The sequence below is a fragment of the Brassica napus genome, chromosome A8 (genome assembly GCF_020379485.1).
Source record: "Brassica napus cultivar Da-Ae chromosome A8, Da-Ae, whole genome shotgun sequence".
In the NCBI taxonomy this organism is placed as follows: domain Eukaryota; kingdom Viridiplantae; phylum Streptophyta; class Magnoliopsida; order Brassicales; family Brassicaceae; genus Brassica; species Brassica napus.
In genome coordinates this window covers 3,196,067-3,214,806 of record NC_063441.1, presented here as the reverse complement: position 1 = coordinate 3,214,806, position 18,740 = coordinate 3,196,067, and the positions used below count along the sequence as shown (strand labels likewise).

Below are 18,740 nucleotides of genomic sequence, written 5' to 3'. Positions count from 1 at the left end.
CTACTCCGTAGTTTCACACTTTCACAAAGCTCATCCCACGTGATAACACAAGTGACACTAACTAAGCCAGACCGGTTTAAATCAATTACATTGGACCGGTGATACACGTTAATCTCACATACATACAACTAATATATGGACACACTCTTCAACAGAGTGGAGGGACACAGAACACAAAAGGAGATTTTATGTCAAAAAACTTTAATGTAATCAAATGTGGTTGCGGTCTTCTAACATGTTACGGTCCTACCAACTCTCTACCTATACCCACCATTTTCTACTAGTATAATAAAACTATCACAATACCAACTTCGTTTTTATTTTGAAAATTATGTCAGAGAAATGTGAATTTTAAGGATGCTAAATAATCGAAGAATCTTAGACGAATGCTTATTTGAGAATTCTGTTCTGTCTTTAATTAATTTTAATACTTTAAAAACATAATATTTTTTATTCAAATAACTGACAAACTTTTTTTTACGTATATTCACATAAAATAATAGAGAAGAAAAAAAAAGAAAAAAATAGGGCAAAAAACATGGGGAGAAGAAGAGGATTAGGCTGTTGAATGTTTTCACTTCTGTCTCTATAACCACAGCTCTGCAAATGAGCCTTCTCTTTCTTCTACCGTCTCTCTCTCTCTCTCCTTCTATGAATCATCGCACAATGCGACTCTTCCCCTACTCCTCCATGGCCATTCTCTCTCTTTTCCTCACAACCCTTCTCCTCTCTCTCCCTCTCCCTTCAACCCAAGACCTCAACGCCGACAGAGCCGCTCTTCTCTCTCTCCGTTCCGCCGTCGGTGGCCGCACATTCCGCTGGGACATCAGACAGACCTCCCCGTGCAACTGGGCCGGCGTCAAATGCGACAACAACCGAGTCACCGCCCTCCGTCTCCCCGGCGTCTCTCTCTCAGGCACCATCCCGAACGGTGTTTTCGGAAACTTAACTCGTCTCCGAACACTGAGCCTCCGTCTCAACGCCCTCACCGGCTCTCTCCCTCTCGATCTAACCACCTCCTCCGATCTCCGGCACCTCTACCTGCAAGGAAACAGATTCTCCGGCCAAATACCCGAGAGCTTGTTCAGTCTCACTAACCTCGTGAAGCTAAACCTCGCTGAGAACAGCTTCACCGGTGGAATCTCGTCAAGTTTTAATAACCTCACGAGGTTAAAGACTCTGTTTCTTCAAGATAACAACCTCTCCGGTTCAATCCCCGATCTTGATTTACCGTTGGTTCAGTTCAACGTCTCTAACAACTCACTGAACGGATCAATACCCAAGCATCTTCAGAGATTCGAGTCCGGTTCGTTTCTCCAGACCTCACTCTGCGGCAAACCGCTCAAGATTTGCCCTGGTGAGGAGACCGTACCGAGCCAGCCTACTTCGGGAGGAAACAGAACACCACCGAGTGTCGGAGGAAGCAATGAGAAGAGAAAAAACAAACTCTCCGGCGGAGCTATCGCCGGAATTGTGATCGGATGCGTCGTTGGTCTCGCTTTGATCGTTCTGATACTGATGGTACTCTGCCGGAAGAGATCAAGAGCCGTCGACGGTTCCACCATCAAACAGCAAGAACCCGCCGTAGTCCCTCGGGAAGCGGCGGCGGAGAACGGGAATGGGTACTCGGTGACCGCCGCGGCAGCCGCGGCGATGACCGGGAACTCAAAAGCCGGAGAAGTGGCCGGTCCGGCGGCTAAGAAGCTTGTGTTCTTCGGTAACGCGACTAAGGTTTTCGATCTTGAGGATTTGTTGAGAGCTTCGGCGGAGGTTTTGGGGAAAGGAACGTTTGGGACGGCGTATAAGGCGGTCCTTGACGCGGTTACGGTTGTGGCGGTGAAGAGGCTGAAGGATGTGGTGATGCAGGATAAAGACTTCAGGGAGAAGATTGAGTTGGTTGGTGCGATGGATCATGAGAACTTGGTGCCGTTAAGAGCTTACTATTTGAGCAGAGACGAGAAGCTTCTTGTCTATGACTTCATGCACATGGGAAGCTTGTCTGCTCTCTTACATGGTTAGTTTTTACTACAAATTTGTGATTATGTTTGTTAATCAGTGCTTATTTGACTATATATAGCTTCATATAGGCTCTTGGAATAGTTTAAACGGTTAAGGTTTAATGTTTAACATGGTTGGTCTTTGACATATTTAATTCTTTTTTAAGAAAAAATATAATTTTGGGACAATTATGTAAATTATTTTTTAAAATTTAGGGACTAGCTATATGCTATGTTTCACTTTGCCTATGCTTAGGACCGGTTCTAATGCTTAATCTCTTTGATGTTGATGCTCAGGAAACAGAGGAGCGGGAAGGACTCCATTAACCTGGGATGTACGTTCCCGAATTGCTCTTGGTGCAGCTCGTGGCTTAGACTACCTTCACTCACAAGGAACCTCCACCTCTCACGGCAACGTTAAATCCTCAAACATCCTCTTAACCAAGTCCCACGACGCCAAAGTCTCGGACTTTGGCTTGTCCCAGCTCGTTGCTGCCTCCACTACGACTCCAAACCGTGGTACGGGTTACCGTGCGCCGGAAGTAACCGATCCGAAACGCGTGTCACAGAAGGGTGACGTGTACAGCTTCGGCGTAGTGCTTCTTGAGCTGATCACTGGTAAGGCTCCTTCGAACTCGGTGATGAATGAGGAAGGAGTTGATCTGCCGAGATGGGTTAAGTCGGTGGTGAGAGATGAGTGGAGGAGAGAGGTTTTTGACTCGGAGCTGCTTAGTTTGGAAAGGGAGGAAGAAGAGATGATGGAGGAGATGGTGCAGCTAGGGATTGAATGTACTTCACAGCATCCGGACCAGAGGCCTGAGATGACTGAAGTGGTTAGGAAGATTGAGAGTTTGAGACGGTCTGGTCCTGATCAAGTGGATGAAGCTTATTGATTTGAGAATTAATAATTAGATTTTTAATTATTAATAGTCTAAGTTAATGGTTGGGGGCAAAATTGATATGAGTTATTGGTTTTAGAATCTTTCAATTTTAAAATTTTAACTTGTGTTTTTGACCCCACTTGCTAAAAGGAGATGGGGTTTAGTGGTAACTCTGCTGGCATTTGCATTTGTTTGTTTGTGTTGGGCGTGAGGATTTGGTGGTGATTGTAATTATTGTTACTTTGTCTTTCTTGAATATTTTTATTTTAATTAAGTTATATGCTGCTCATCTTTTTTATTATTATTAATTTTTATTGTCCCTACTTTTATATAATATTTGTGACTTTTAAACGACAGAATATATTTAACCAAATATTTTTTGCATGGCCATGTTTACATGTCCATGCAACCGCAACCTACGAGTAAATCTTGTTTGTTTGTCGTACCTTTTTGTGACTAGACACAGCAATTAATCGTAGAGATCAGTTGTAAGTTGCAAAAAGAAAAAAAATTATAACTTTCGAATCGTTAATTTTCAGTGACTTGATATCGCAATAGAAAGTCCCAATGACAGGTAAAAGAAAGAGAGCCGATAGTGGCAACTGGCAAGGGTATTTGATCACGGTCTTCAAAAGTAAATGCTTATTTTGCGGAACAAACTCATTTCTTTGAGACAGTTTGGTATTGATTTGGTTGGCCACTTGTGAAGCACCTTTTTCTTGCAAATTTGATGTGTTGGATAGGTTTGTACACTTTTACTTAAGTAGTGTGTAATTATATCTGAAAATAAATTTTATCAATTATAAAGTGAGAAAACTAGTTAAAATATTTGATACTCGGCTGTTGTAGTACTATTTTAAATCGCAATTTGATTTTCATTATTCTCTGTTTGTTGTATCTGTACCACAATTTTTCCTACTCTAATTTTTTTTGGCTCAAATTTGGCATTTTCCCTACCTGTTATCATGTTTTCCTCATTTCAATACACCCAACCTACATTATAGCTAATATCATATAAATAATCTTATATATTTGTGTATGTCAACAAGTTATATCAATATAGCACCTTGCTTCTTGTTATCGTTTGTTATTACTGACCCAAATCTAATTTAGTTATGACGTAGTGACAGCTAAATTATACCAAAAGTAAACACTTAGCAAATGATTTATAAAATGAATGAATGAATACCAAATTTGCAGTTATTGAATTGCAGATAATACTCATTAATATTTTTTTGATGAAAGTGAACCCAACCCATTTTTGTTGTTTCTTGGATCACAAACCCCACTTTGCATTTTTCGCTACCAAACATTTACAGCTTTTTGAGTAAAGCAATTAATGCATATGGCTATGAAATAGGTGGGAATGGTGCAACTGCAACAGTACTAAAGGCTGCTATAATTGTATGGCTCTTTTTAGAGAGGTCCCAAAAGTATCCATACATACACATATCCATGATAGTGAGGGACCATAAAGAGCGAGATGGTCTCACGTTTGATGCTTTTAGAGAGAGAGATAAAGAAGAAGAAGACAACGAGAGAGTGATGATTCTATTTCATGTGCAGCCTAAAACATTCTATGAACAGATTTGGAAGAGACAAATTGCGAAACAGTAAGGAACATTGAGATCATCTTTCACTTAATTTACTTAGAAACATCATTTCACAACCTCTCTCTGAAGGTGGAATGCCAAAGCCTGAAACCATGTTCGTATAACCACAAATCCAAACAAATATCAACCAGCTACATACCGCAAAATAATATGCGTTATGCGGCCAAACAATGTTTCAATATCCATTTTCCCTTTTGTTTTTCTCTGTTTTTCTTCATGTCTCTGCAAATATGTAACATCGATGCATCACAAAGAGTAACAAAAAAGATTAGTAACCAAAGAAATTGACTTACATGTACAGAAATATCAAGTAGCTTTGATTTGTTTGTTATCTTCGATGCAAATTTGTTGGTGTTCCTTCTTTCTGACCTTTGGATATCACATCATAGTTGATATATGCCAGCTGCGATAGGTTCTTCATACAGTAAAAAGAGCAAAAGTTAGAATGCTATATTAATTGGCTCTTGATAAGAATCAAAGACGGAATCCAATTAATTACTCAGACGAATGTAACTAGTGATCCTCGCACAAGCTTAGTCACCTCGTCTTACAAACACATCAATTCAAGTGATTAAATCTCATAAAGACACCACTTCAAATGGCTAAATTTCAACTAACTCAAAATCATTTGCCACTTGAATTGGGTGGAGGCAGAGCACATAAGTTCATAAAGTACCAACCTAAAGTAGAAGGATTCTGGTAAGTGATGCTAACAACCTACGTAAAGATATCAATTCTAAAAATGAAACTTGCAAAGGAACTTCTACAACTGTATAAAAGTCTGATTAATCGTATACTTGGATGACAAGGCAGCAGTACCTTGAACGAGAAATTATCGAATGGGTTATTTTTAGACACATTAGTTTCCAACTCCGCAGGTCCGCCACGTTCATCAATCTGCATACAAACATTATTCCACTTTAGGGACATTTTACGCATCTATAAACGGAACGCCAATGTTTCTGAGGAAAGACAGCATATATATTACCTCCTCGTTAGGATCATTGCTCAGGCAACCACTGCTGCCACTTTCACTAGAATCTCCATTCTCATTGGTTGGAAAACATTGCTTATCCGAAAAGCTAGGCTGGTAGCGACACTGGAAGTAACTTGTGTCAAGAACATCTTCTGAATCCGGCACAAATGCAGCCTATAAAAACATGCAATCCAATGCAAAAAGAAACAAAAAAGAAAGAAAAGAAATGAGTTTGCAAAGCTTACGACTTTAAAAGCAAAAAACAATTAACAATAAATGAACTCACCTTCTGCTCTGCTAGAGTGTCCCAGTTTATGTCTTTAAAGAAGATGTGCTGCTTGACCTGTGTCATGATATTTTTTCATCACAACACAACACTTTACCATAAAACTGGAATCAGTATTTCAGGAAAAATAAAATCAATGTCACCTCAGCCGCCCCTCTAGCTCCAAGTCTCTGGTGAGGATCTTCCGTTAGTAACCTGGATAAAGCACATGCGAGACAATTTTACGGAAAACAATGCACTTCACTCCTTTTCAGTTCAGTTATAAGATGATCTTGAACCAAGCATATAATCAAAATAGGCATTTACTTGGACCCTTATGGGAACATACATATATATAATTCACAACTCAAGAAAAACATGAGAAGAAAAACAGGTTCCTTATTGATGTTCACAACAGAACTGCCCAGAAGTTAATAAATTTTCAATTATGCATATGGTTGGACGGAAAGAAAATCACTAACCGATCTATCAAATCACGGGCTTCATGGCTCATCTCCTCTGGAACACTAGGCCATGGTATATTTCGGTTGAGGATATTGTCAAATATTTGCTAGAACCCAGCAAAGAAGATGCAGATCAAATATCAGGGAAATGGAGAGTGAACTAGAGATATAAAATACTCTGTCGCAACATTGAAGATGTGAAATGAAAATGTTACAAAGATAAGAGACCAACACAAAAAAAAAATACGGCATTTCATGACCACCCAAAGGTAGAACATCAGTTTCTAGAGCCTTGAGAAACCTCTATCGCCTCTATCATTACTATTTACAAGAACGATGCAATATGTAGTCAATTTCTAGTCACTGACCTCAGGATGATCAGCATTGAAGGGCGGAATCCCCACAATGAATTCAAACAAAATGATGCCAACAGACCACCAATCCGCAGTTGCACCTGGACATTTATGGAAGTATATCAATCTTTACAGTCTTGGTATGGGATAAACAGAATTGAATATCTGAAAATATTGTCAGACAGGCAGCACAGCAGAGAGAGTGGCCTAACTTAACGGATACGCTATAAGCTTTCCACCAGATAAGAAGAACTGTGATTCAGATTAACAATCTCAACCCAGGACTAATCATTTAATCTCAACTCAGCACCAATTTCTACTCAAAAGTACGATTTGGAATATAGAGACAAGCGGATAAAAAATATTAGAAGGAAGCATGTGTGCACCATGTCCTGTCCCCAGAAGAATTTCCGGCGCCAAGTAGTCAGGAGTGCCCACTGCAGACCGCTTATCTCGACTTCCAAACTCATGCTCCGATGTTGTCCATTTTGGTTTCTCCTCAAGAAACAGAGACGATGCACCAAAATCTGGACCAGAGAGATCATCGGTGCTGCTGATGAGACCAACTTTGGAGAGCCCAAAATCTGTTAACTGCTCAGATGAAACAATATGTACCATTAGCTCTGCAGGGAAGCATAGTTCTGATATCCATATATTCTATTTACAGTCTCATAAACGCAGAGACTCTTATGAGCTTCAGAAAAAAAAAGACTAAAATCTGCAGAGCATTACATTGCATGACATCAACTAAATGTTCTGAAAGCCTGATACAATTAAAATAAGTTCCCAGGTAATTATTACCTTAACATGACCATCATGTGCAATCAACAAATTGTCAGGTTTCAAATCACGATGCACAACACCCTCAGAGTGTAAATATTCCAATGCAAGGATCTGTCACGGATAATCGACAATGAATCACATCATCTTGATATAATTCCTTGATATTATGGCATGATCACTTACAACTTCGGCAATGTATACACGGGCATTACTTTCATCCATGCAACCAATATTCTTCAACAGTGAATAAAAATCACCTCCACCCAGGTATTCCATCACAAGATACAGGTTTTCGCGAGAAGTAAAAGAATAGAAGAATCGAACCTGATTAAAAAGAAGGGTATGGTAGAAATAAGGGAATCTCTTGAGAGAAAAGAGTATGCTATAGGAGTTAGCACAACTCACCACAAAGGGATTGCGGACGTTGATCAAAATATCTCGTTCAGCAAGTATACTTTCAACAGCATTCTTGCGGATCATATCGGCCTTCTTCAGAACCTATGGAGTATGACAAGATGTAGAAAAACAGTTAGACTGATTTTGCCAACCAAGTCGGCCTAACTGTACAGACAGATCTTTCACAAGAGCAAAAGAAGCAAAACGAACTGAAATTTAGAATACCTTAATTGCAAATAGGTCTCCTGTCGTTCTCTTTTTAGCCAAAAGAACTCTCCCAAAAGCTCCCCTACTAATTTCTTTTATCTCATCAAAATCATCTATGGATATGCGGTCATGCAGATGTACTGGGCTGGTCTTCAAGCTGCGAATAACATCGTCATCTTCCAAAGGAGCATCTTCATCAATTACGGTGCTTGATAGGTCAAACTTTTCATCATCTAGAAGCTGAAGATACTTTTCCCTACATTATATAGAAAAACACTCTTTCAATATTTTCCTCAACTGACAAAAGTATATAGTTCTTCTGGAGACCAGAAATTCATCTCCAAGAATACTTGCATTGCTAGTAAAGACAGCAAGGGGTTTGATCCAAAATATATTTTAAGACAAAAGTAGTAATAGGAACTCACTGTATCAACTTTTCAATGCGTGTCCCAAAAGTTTCTACTGTAAGCGCATCGAAATTTCTGCGGTCTATGACAACCCTCAAGTCATCAAGACAGGAAAGTAAGAGCCGAATGGATCGATCACCATCTGGAATGGCATTTGATGCGCGTCTTGCAATGTCAGCAAGTTCAGTCATCTGCATCATCAGTTGTCCAAGGTGTTATTCGTCGGCGTGAATATTTAATAACAAAAGATAAGGAAGATATGAACCAAGAGCAGAACCATCACATACCTGTGGAATATCATCCAGGTCATGGAATGTACCCTTGCCTCCTAAAAACAATTCAACTGGATCGGATCTAGGGGTTGGAATGGGAGATCTAGGGGTCATGCTACCGCCAGATGAAGCAGTCATGCCTTGATCAGACTTGGGACCAAAACGAGTTCTGCATGACAATGAAGTGAAACATCTCATATCATCCATGAAAGCTGAATTATCAGCCTCCGGAAAACAGTCAAGCATGTCCTCGGACCCTCTCCGCGACCAGTCGCTTAGCTTTGGGGAGAGAACATCAGATTCTCCAGTCAAGCTCGCCTTAGATATTTTCATACCATCCGGGCTTTCTACCGCTGCTAGGCTATCCTTCTGTATAAAGGCCTCTGTTATCTTGTCAAGAGTTACAGCAACTGCCACCAGCCGGTCATCAACACTCAGACCCTTTTGGTCATATTTATCAGCCAATGCACAGACTATAGAGTGATCTTCCACGTGGGTGGTTGGAACATCCTCCTCGCATATACGACAAATAATTGAACTTTCCTCAGGAATATATGACTGATCCCCCCAATAACCCCAAGAAATATTGTGCCGATGCTTGGTCATATGTTCATGAGACAATTTTTTGGGAGAACAGTCTGGTGCCTTAGAAACAGCCATATCATCACTCGTAGCTACCTTTGGAGGTTCAGTTTTGCTATCAGTCTGCTCTTTTGATACTGTAGATTCTTTTACACCCTTTGGCGCTGGAGATGGAAGCTTTTTCCAAGAAGACATTCGGTCCATGTTTACAAGTGATTCAGAATCGTTTGAAGTTTCATTGTACGGTGAAGAGAGAGGAGATGGACGATTAACAAAGTCATCTTTCCAATTCAAACCACGCTGCTCCTGACTATAAGCTTTCTTGGTGGATGGTATCTTTAAGGCCGTGGCAGTATTTAAGCCCTTCCTATCCCTAACTTCTCCAGTGGGGGCTCTTTTATCCGCAGAATGCAAGACTCTTGACTGACGTAAGGCCTCTTCCTCCTGTCCCCAACTTTCCTTATGAAACTGAAGTAATCTAGTACATCTGGTAAGGATAAACAGCATCCGAGTGTGAAGCTTCTTGAGCACGCCCGGGGGAAGCTCCTGACGTCTATCATCTAACTCTTGAACTATGCCCTCACACTGAAGCCAGAACTCTCCTGACGTAGACTTGGTACATTTCTGTGCCAAAATCAACAAGTCGTAAATTGTCACCTCCCACTCGGGATGACTTTCCGCATATTCCTCAGAAATTTCAATCAGGTCACCAGCAAATACTCCAAGGTCCAAATTTACTTCTTCCTTGGCTTTATCAAATTTGGTCCGGATTAGATTCAAGATTTCCTGATATAAGCCAGAGACAGGAGCCCTCAAGATTAGAGCATGCATTAAAAACAAATTCCAAGTGAAATTAATAAAGAGTACCTCCACGCTATTTGACCTACGAGGCTTCCATAAAGGATAAGGCCTTACACCTTTGGAGTTCAGCTCATGAGAAAAGCTCTTGATGTCACCAGAAAACCTCCTTCTTGGGGCACTGGTCATACGAAGCAAGGCTTGATTACGAGGGGTTTCAGGCTCTACTTCATATGAATTCTACAAAGATAGACGCCAAGTCACCAACGTCACTTAGAACTAGTATATACATAACACAAACAATTTATTTTTTCCTTCCCCAACATTTTTAATTTTATAATGGTAAAGCAAGCACCAAGGAGAAAGCAACTACCTCTGGTGTGCCAGCTTCGCTAGGTGTTACCTTGAGCTGACCTGCTTAGTGAGAAACAATAGCTTAAACAACATTTGGCACACGTCACAACATCATATCAAGAGAGAATCAATATACTGAGCAGCATACCAGTAGTGCTCAATGCCGGCATTGCGGGAACATTGCTTCTTCGATCAACATTGGCCGCTTCCTTCTTCTTTGTATTGCTGCTACTACTCGAACCAGAGTCCCAACGAGTACCCAACTTGGGCGGTACGATCGGAACCGCTTTCTCATCCCCGAAATTGAAGAAGCTCTCCTGCGGCAACGGCCCGGACCTCGTCTTGATTCGATTCAAACCTAGAGACGAGGCCATGATAGGCGTTTCGGCGGTTAGTTTACTGGCCTCAGATGACAATTTCGACTTTCCGGGAACTTGATCGGACGAGGAGGAGGAGGAGGAGGTTTCTTTGGCCTTTGATGATGAACTATCCTTCTTCTTAAAGCCATCAAACACTGCGGCGAAGGGAGAAGAGGTTGAGTTAGGGCTTTTGGATTTGTGGTTATCGGATCCGATCGGAGAGCTTGAGCCGACGGATCGGGGACTGTTGGAGCTATCGGAAGATCCTGATTTCTTCGAGGAGAAGAAGAGCTTCGTTTTCTTAAACACCATATCAGATTTTGATTTTGATTTTGATTTTGCCCAAACCTCTGCTGTTTCAAACAAGAAGAAGAGGACGCAACTGTGAAAAGTGGGGAAGCTATTTAACCTTTTTAGGGGAAGAAAGTTAGTCAGACCTGTTAATGACGAAACCTTGACTATACCATTAAACGTTAATGACTTTCGACTGAGGATTAAGGACTTTAAAAAGTATTTCACCCCAGGAAAAATAATAATTAGAAAGTATGAGAAAATGAAGTATTTCTTATTTAATAATTTTTTGACAGATTATTTAACCACTTGTCTATTTTAATGATACACGTTTTCATTTATTAAAACTGGAGGTGGTTTGTTTTTAGTGTCCGAATGGAGGAGCGGAACAATTGCAGTTCTCCTGTACAGGCAGTTTTCCGCACTGCATTTATCATTCACCCTTTTCTATTTGCAAAAGCAGTTCAATCGGAAGATCTGCATGCAGTTCAATATTTTTTTGTCTTTTTGTAGAAAAAAAACAGGAGATCTGCAGTCAGATCTCACCCGCCAACATTTGGTGGTGTTGATCTGCTTTTTTTTTGTTTTAGTCAATAAATAACTTTGTTACAACACATAACTTAAAAAATATATTTATCTACTTTTATGAATACAATATTTTTATTTTATTTTATTTACAACTTTAACAATACAAAATTATTATTCTCTACTTATTATTTTTTGTCATATAATTTTTAATTTTTATAAATAAGAAAATAAAAAAATATAAGTATCTTATAAAACATTTATAGGCATTTCGGCCGATCCTATAACATCTAAGATATTTGTTTAGATATCTAAGTATCATTTTTATTGTTTTAATATATGATCTATAATTTTGAACTGATTTTGTCATTCATAAGTTATAATAAATTATTTGATCTGGTTCTCTCCTGCATGATCCTCTTGATCTGCACTTGTCCGCTTGATCTGCACTTGTAATGCTTGATCAGCATTTGTTCTGCTTGATATGCATGATCTGCTTGATCTGTCCTGCTTGAACTGTTTTTATCATTCGAAACCTTAGTTTGTGTTGAACATTTGTAGTAGATAATAATATGACTCGATATGCATGTTTTGTTTCAATAAAATAAAATCATTTTTTTGTTATGCATGTTTTTCTTGGTTAACGCCTTCTGGATTTAAAGAATGTTTGGTGTGAATATAATGTGTGCCTTGTTGATTTACCGATAAGTTGTTAGAGATATTGTTTTCTTAAGATTAATCGTTTTCCTTATAGCATCTCCAATAAATGTACACCTCTATAATTTTTTTTTAAATAAAGATTTCTAATTTTAATTTTTATATAAGTATTTGGTGTTCAAAAAAAAATATCTATTATAAAAGTGAAAATGCTCTAACGTATGCCTCTATAATAGAGTTTCTCTATTTTAGAAGAAAATATAGATGAAAGTTACTTTTTACCTCTTATGTCACCCCCTGTCATTCTTCACCGTCTCCCATCTGCCAATTTATTTGAAATCTGTCCTACCTGAGTAGTTGTACTGCCAGCCACTCTTCATGTTATTGTTAAAACAACGGTGTGTACACAGTGCCGTGCCCACACTTTTGAGGGTCTTAAGGCTATTTTTTTAAAACATAGTTTCTTCACAATTTTTCTTAAACAATTAAAGTTGTAAATACAGTGGGCATTTTTGTGAAAACATCATCTACTAAACTAAGACCAAACTAAAATGTAAAGAACAAAACACATAAACAATCAAGCACCTAATAACATATATATATACACTCTTTATACTCCATAAACACCTAGGGGTTATTTGTTTCACCATCTGTTATCTCTATCTAGCAGATCCATTTATATGATCCATCCAAATTTTATGGGACTATTTGTTTGTCCGTTCAAATGGTTCATCTAAGATGAATCATCTAAATGGATCTTATATTTTTTTATCTCCATTTTCATCCAAATGAGTTTAGTAAAAAAAATTACTAAAATATCATTGTTTTGATTTAATCATATTTCTGATGTTAATTTTAACTATATTAACTTTTATTATTTAGTCTAAATATATTTACACTGAAATTATTTTAAAATTAGCATTTTGACATTCATAAATTATTATTTCATATAAATTTATAGATTTGTATTTAGATTTGTATTAAATTTTTATTACAATAATAACTTCTAATAAATAAAAAGTTTAATAAACATATACTTAAAAGGGATTTTTGCAAATATGACTCAAAACTTGAAGTCAAACACAAAACTAACTCATGTTTTTTTTGGAACTTTGACTTGCCTCTTTCACCCCCAAAATTCAGATTATTCACAAAAATGTCATCACTTTATTTTTTTTTTGAAAATGCATATTTTACTCTATCACCCTCATCTTCCTCAAATATTCACAATATTGCCATTGTCATCAATACACTAACCACCATGAACAACCAATTTGAAGCTCTTAATGCACCTAAAAATCGATTTACACTCTTTCTTTCTCAATTCTTATGAACCAAAAACAACATCTCTTTACTTTCTCTCCATATTCATCCAAAAAAAAACCCAAGATTTTGATTCTAAAAATTTGATGGTTTATAGAGCCATTGAAGCTTACGATTTTTGGTGGATAACTTTTGTTTGACATTTTGGATGCTTGAAGAAGACTTTTGTGTGCTAAACAAGTTATCTCACTGGTTAAACAATGAAATTGGTTTTTTTTTTCCAGATCTGTTCATCCAGACGACTTCCGGGTAAGTCGTGTGGTTGTAGACGACTTATATGGAAGTCTTCTGGTCAATGCAGAGGTTAATTTTGCAATTGACTTTTAAATGTGTTTTTCTAGACGACTTATATGGAAGTCGTCCATCTTTGTTTGTTAAAAAAAAAATCGAGACGACTTCCATGTAAGTCGTCTAAGGTAAACTGGTTAGTTTTGCATTTGACCGGATTGTGTCAGAAATTTGACTTTTCCAAGACGACTTACATGTAAGTCGTCCAGTAGAAGATTAAAAAATCAATATTTTGTTATACCTAGACGACTTCCATGTAAGTCGTCTCTGGTTAGTTTTGCAATTGAAAAATAAAACAAAAAAAATTATTTTTGTCTAGACGATTTACACGGAAGTCATCCAGCAGACGATATACTCTTAATTGGTGATATTTATAAGGCTACCAACATTCATGCTTAGTAAAGTTTTTAGCTAATTGAGAAGACTTCCGTGGAAATCTTCTACATTAGTTTTTGAATAACTTGTATTTTTAAGAGTATTAAGTAACTTCAAGATATGTAAAACCCATGATCCAAAGTAAATATGTATTAGATGTCTTTACTTGTATTCAAAATATGTTTTTTTCCCTTAGTTTTACTAAATTTGACTAAGTTTTTCAACACAAACTTATAAAAAATGTGTTATGCTTTGAGTATTTACTATTGTTTGTTTCCATCTCTTAAGTATTATTGTTATAGACACTAATGATAATTATTGTTATGAGTTGGAAGAAGGGTTAAAATGCTTCTTAAAATGTTGTATCAATATGAAGCTACCAACATTCTTGTTTATTAAGATGAGAAGAAGGCCATTGGAGTTTATTATTGCATATGGGAGATTCAAAGATAAGAGAAAGACTATTGAAGTCTATTATTTCATTGATTTGTACATGTGTAAACACATTGTTAGCACATGTGTTACATCTTGGGAAACATTATTACTGATTTTACAAAAAAATCACAACTAAAAGAGTAGACATGCAAATCACAAAAAAGACCACAAACAAAACTATTATAGATTATTCCTTTACAAAGACAAGCTTGGATTCTACTTGATATGGAAGAAGACTTTGTTAGAAGACTTCCAGGAAGTCTAGACGACTACCTGGAAGTCGTGTGGAAGATTTCCTGGAAGTCGTCTAGCGCATTATATTTTAGACGACTAACATGTAAGTCGTCCCAGAATTCTTCCAGATCTGAAAAACCTGCATATCAAATCGAGATCTGAAAAACTTGCATATAAAAAAATGTTCAAATGGCTTAAAATAGAGAAAATGAGTAGAAGATTAGATAAATCTACCTTTATTGAACACACAAAAATACATATCTAAAATTAATAGATCTACCTTTAAATGAGTGGAAGATGAGAACCATCTAATTAAAAACCTGCCAAAAAAAAAGATAGATTAGTGAGAAAGACATGAGATAAAACTGAAAAATTCATATAAAATTTGGTGTTTTCAAGTCAAAGAGATTAGAGTGGGTTTGAAGAGTTTTAGTTTAGAAAAAAGTAAGAACTTTATACAACATGTAGTTACCAAATGAAAAATAATCAGACATAAAAACTTACCAAAACGCTCAGATCTGTTATGAAAGGGAGACTTCGTCAGAAGACTTCCTGGAAGTCGTCTAACGCATTATATTTTAGACGACTAACAGGTAAGTCGTCTCAGAAGTCTTCCAGATCTGAAAAACCTGCATATCCAAATCCAGATCTGAAAAACCTGCATATCCAAAAACATTCAAATGGCTTAAAAACAGAGAAAATGAGTGGAAGATTAGATAAATCTACCTTTATATAACATACAAAAATACATATCTAAAATTGATAGATCTACCTTTAAATGAGTGGAAGATGAGAATCATGTGATGAAAAACATGCAAAAACAAGATATTAGTGAGAAAGACATGAGACAAACACAATAAATTGATATAAAGCTTAGTGTTTACAAGTTCAAAGAGATTAGAGAGAGGTTGAAGAGTTTTAGAATGATGAACATTACATTTATGTTGCAGCCATTTGAGAGGAGGAGAGAGAAGGGATTTTTGCCAAAACTAACCCACAACTTGATTTTAACCCCAAACCTATATCCAAACTTGAATCAAATGCAAAACTAACGTAAAAGCCTTGTGAAATTACAGCCCAGCCCCTTGTGACCAAACAAAAAACAGAAGATATTTTTACGAATATAGCCCTAGTAAGTCGTTTGAGTCGTCTGAGATGTTGGAAGTCGTCTGGACAACTTCAAAGTAAGTTTTCTGGTGTAGCTGATCTTAAAAATAATTTATAAATTTTTTAAAAAATATTTTGATAAGCGAAAAATTAAAATCATGTAATTATAAACAGTTTTAAGTGATATAAATTAAAATATAACAAAATTGAATTATTTTGCAACATAGATGAGTGTAGGTAGTGAATCATGGTATTATTTGGTCTAGGATTTGGAAACATATGTTATAGTATTGTATGTATTCTTAGGGTTAGATTTTGGAAAGCTTGAATGTTTTTTTGAAAAATTAATTTTTTACCTATACGTATTTATTTTTGTGTATAGTAAACACTTTTGAAGTTTAATTTTATTTTATGAAGTGTTTAGTTAGTTAATTAAGTTTAGGGGTTATGTTTAGGGTCGAGACGACTTACATTTCAGTCGTCTGGTGAAGAAATTAAAACAGACTACTTACATGTAAGTCGTCCAAATATTCCCGCCTAAAATTTTTTAAAAATTTTAAGTCATCTGGGAAGTCTTCTATTTTAGTTTCCCGCTAAAAATATTTTAATTTTCCGCTAAAAATATTAAAGTCTTCTGGACGACTTACAAGTAAGTCGTCTAGTAAGTCGTCTGAATCAAAAATATTTAACCTAATTGGATTTTTTATCTCCTTATATAAAGAAAAATTTACACATTCTCTCTCCTCCTCTTCAATGGCTGCAACAAAAATGTAATGTTCATCATTCTAAAACTCTTCAACCTCTCTCTAATCTCTTTGACATGAAAACACCAAACTTTATATGAATTTTTCAGTTTTGTCTCATGTATTTCCTACTAATCTATCTCTTTTGCAGGTTTTTAATCAGATGGTACTCATCTTCCACTAATTTAAAAGTAGATCTATTAATTTTAGATATGTATTTTTGTGTGTTCTATAAAGGTGGATTTATCTAATCTTCCACTCATTTTCTCTGTTTTAAAGTCATTTGAACGTTTTTGGATATGCAGGTTTTAAAGATCTGGATTTGATATGCAGGTTTTTCAGATCTGGAAGACTTCTGAGACGACTTATATGTTAGTCGTCTAAAATATAATGCACTAGACGACTTCCTGGAAGTCCAGAGTCGTCTGGACTTCCTGGAAGTCGTCTGGACTTCCTGGAAGTCGTCTAGACTTCCTGGAAGTCATCAGGACTTCATGGAAGTCTTCTGACGAAGTCTCCCTTTCATAATAGATCTGAGTGTTTTGGTAAGTTTTTATGTCTGATTTTTCTTCATTTGGTAACTTCTTGTTGTATAAAGTTCTTACTTTTTTTCCCAAACTAAAACTCTCCAAACTCACTCTAATCTTTTTGACTTTAAAACACCAAACTTTATATGATTTTTTCAGTTTTGTCTCATGTCTTTCTTACTAATCTATCTTTTTGCAGGTTTTTAATCAAATGGTACTCATCTTCTACTCATTTAAAGGTAGATATATTAATTTTAGATATGTATTTTTGTGTGTTCTATAAAGGTAGATTTATCTAATATTCCACTCATTTTTTCTGTTTTTAAGTCATTTGAATGTTTTTGGATATGCAGGTTTTTCAGATCTGGATTTGATATGCAGGGTTTTCAGATCTGGAAGACTTTTGGGACGACTTACCTGTTAGTTTTCTAAAATATAATGCACTAGACGACTTCTAGGAAGTCTTCCAGACTACTTCCATTTCAGTCGTCTGGACTTCCTGAAAGTCGTCTGGACTTCCTGGAAGTCGTCTGGACTTCCTGGAAGTCGTCTGGACTTCCTGGAAGTCGTCTGGACTTCCTAGAAGTCGTCTGGATTTTCTGGAAGTCTTTTGACAAAGTCTTCTTCCATATCAAGTGGAGTCCAAGCTTGTCTTTGTAGAAGAATGATCTATAATAGTTTTGTTTGTGGTTTGTTTTGTGAATTGCATGTCTACTCTTTTAGTTGTGATTTTTTTTGTAAAATCAGTAATAATGTTTCCCAAGATGTAATACATGTGCTAACAATGTGTTTACACATTTACAAATCAATGAAATAATAGTTTTCAGTAGCTTTTTTCTTATCTTTGGATCTCTCATATGCAATAATAAACTCCAATGGCCTTTTTCTCATCTTAATGAACAAGAATGTTGGTAGCTTCATATTGATACAACATTTTAAGAAGCATTGTAACCCTTCTTCCAACACGTAACAATAATCATCATTAGTGTCTATAACAATAACACTTAAAAGATGGAAACAAACAATAGTAACTAGTCAAGGCATATCATATTTTTTATTTGAAAAACTTAGTCAAATTTAGTAAAACTAAGGGAGAGAACATATTTTGTAAATATGAATTTTACATATCTTGAAGTTACTTATCACACTTAAAAATACAAGTTATTCAAAAACTAGCGTAGAAGACTTTAAAACTAGCGGAGAAGACTTCCATGGAAGTCTTCTCGGATCAGTTAGAAACTTTAATTAACGTGAATATTGGTAACCTCATAAATATCACCAATTAAGTTATAAATTTTATTCAGTAGCCCAAATATTCATTAAGAAACATGAATTAATAAGAAAATGTTAAAAGTCTTTATAGTTTTAGAGAAAATGCAAGTTTATTAAACATTGACGCATACGACATCCACAGAAGTCATCTTGTAGACTTCCAGAGAAGTCGTCCATTTAGGTCAACGCGGACGACTTCAATCTAAGTATTCCAGACGACTAAAATATAAGTCGTCTGGTCAACGCAGAGGTAAAA

General features: G+C 36.6%; 2 protein-coding genes across 3 annotated transcripts; one reads left to right on the top strand and one right to left on the bottom strand.

Annotated features, from left to right (window-relative positions):
• The first annotated feature begins 398 nt into the window (after positions 1-398).
• On the top strand, positions 399-3,167 carry LOC106360533 (probable inactive receptor kinase At1g48480). The gene is made up of 2 exons (XM_013800145.3): positions 399-2,014; positions 2,295-3,167. Exons 1-2 carry the CDS (start codon positions 607-609, stop codon positions 2,888-2,890), a joined length of 2,004 nt encoding a protein of 667 aa, XP_013655599.2. The 5' UTR covers positions 399-606; the 3' UTR covers positions 2,891-3,167.
• A 1,314-nt stretch (positions 3,168-4,481) lies between these two features.
• Positions 4,482-11,144, bottom strand: LOC106358731 (probable serine/threonine protein kinase IRE3). 2 transcript variants are annotated; one of them, XM_048737578.1, is made up of 18 exons: positions 10,497-11,144; positions 10,368-10,411; positions 10,064-10,234; positions 8,630-9,982; positions 8,361-8,533; positions 7,954-8,191; positions 7,738-7,830; positions 7,516-7,656; positions 7,351-7,443; positions 6,936-7,140; positions 6,565-6,650; positions 6,215-6,303; positions 5,897-5,948; positions 5,754-5,810; positions 5,480-5,641; positions 5,311-5,388; positions 4,785-4,906; positions 4,482-4,713 (listed from the first exon to the last, which is right to left on the bottom strand). In XM_048737578.1, the coding sequence occupies exons 1-17, from the start codon at positions 11,017-11,019 to the stop codon at positions 4,820-4,822; spliced, it is 3,645 nt and encodes a 1,214-aa protein (XP_048593535.1). In that variant the 5' UTR covers positions 11,020-11,144; the 3' UTR covers positions 4,482-4,713; positions 4,785-4,819. The 2 variants fall into 2 exon arrangements, with proteins under 2 accessions (XP_048593535.1, XP_048593536.1); XM_048737579.1 differs by having other exon boundaries at positions 10,368-10,408; positions 10,497-11,143.
• Between the last annotated feature and the right edge of the window lie 7,596 nt (positions 11,145-18,740).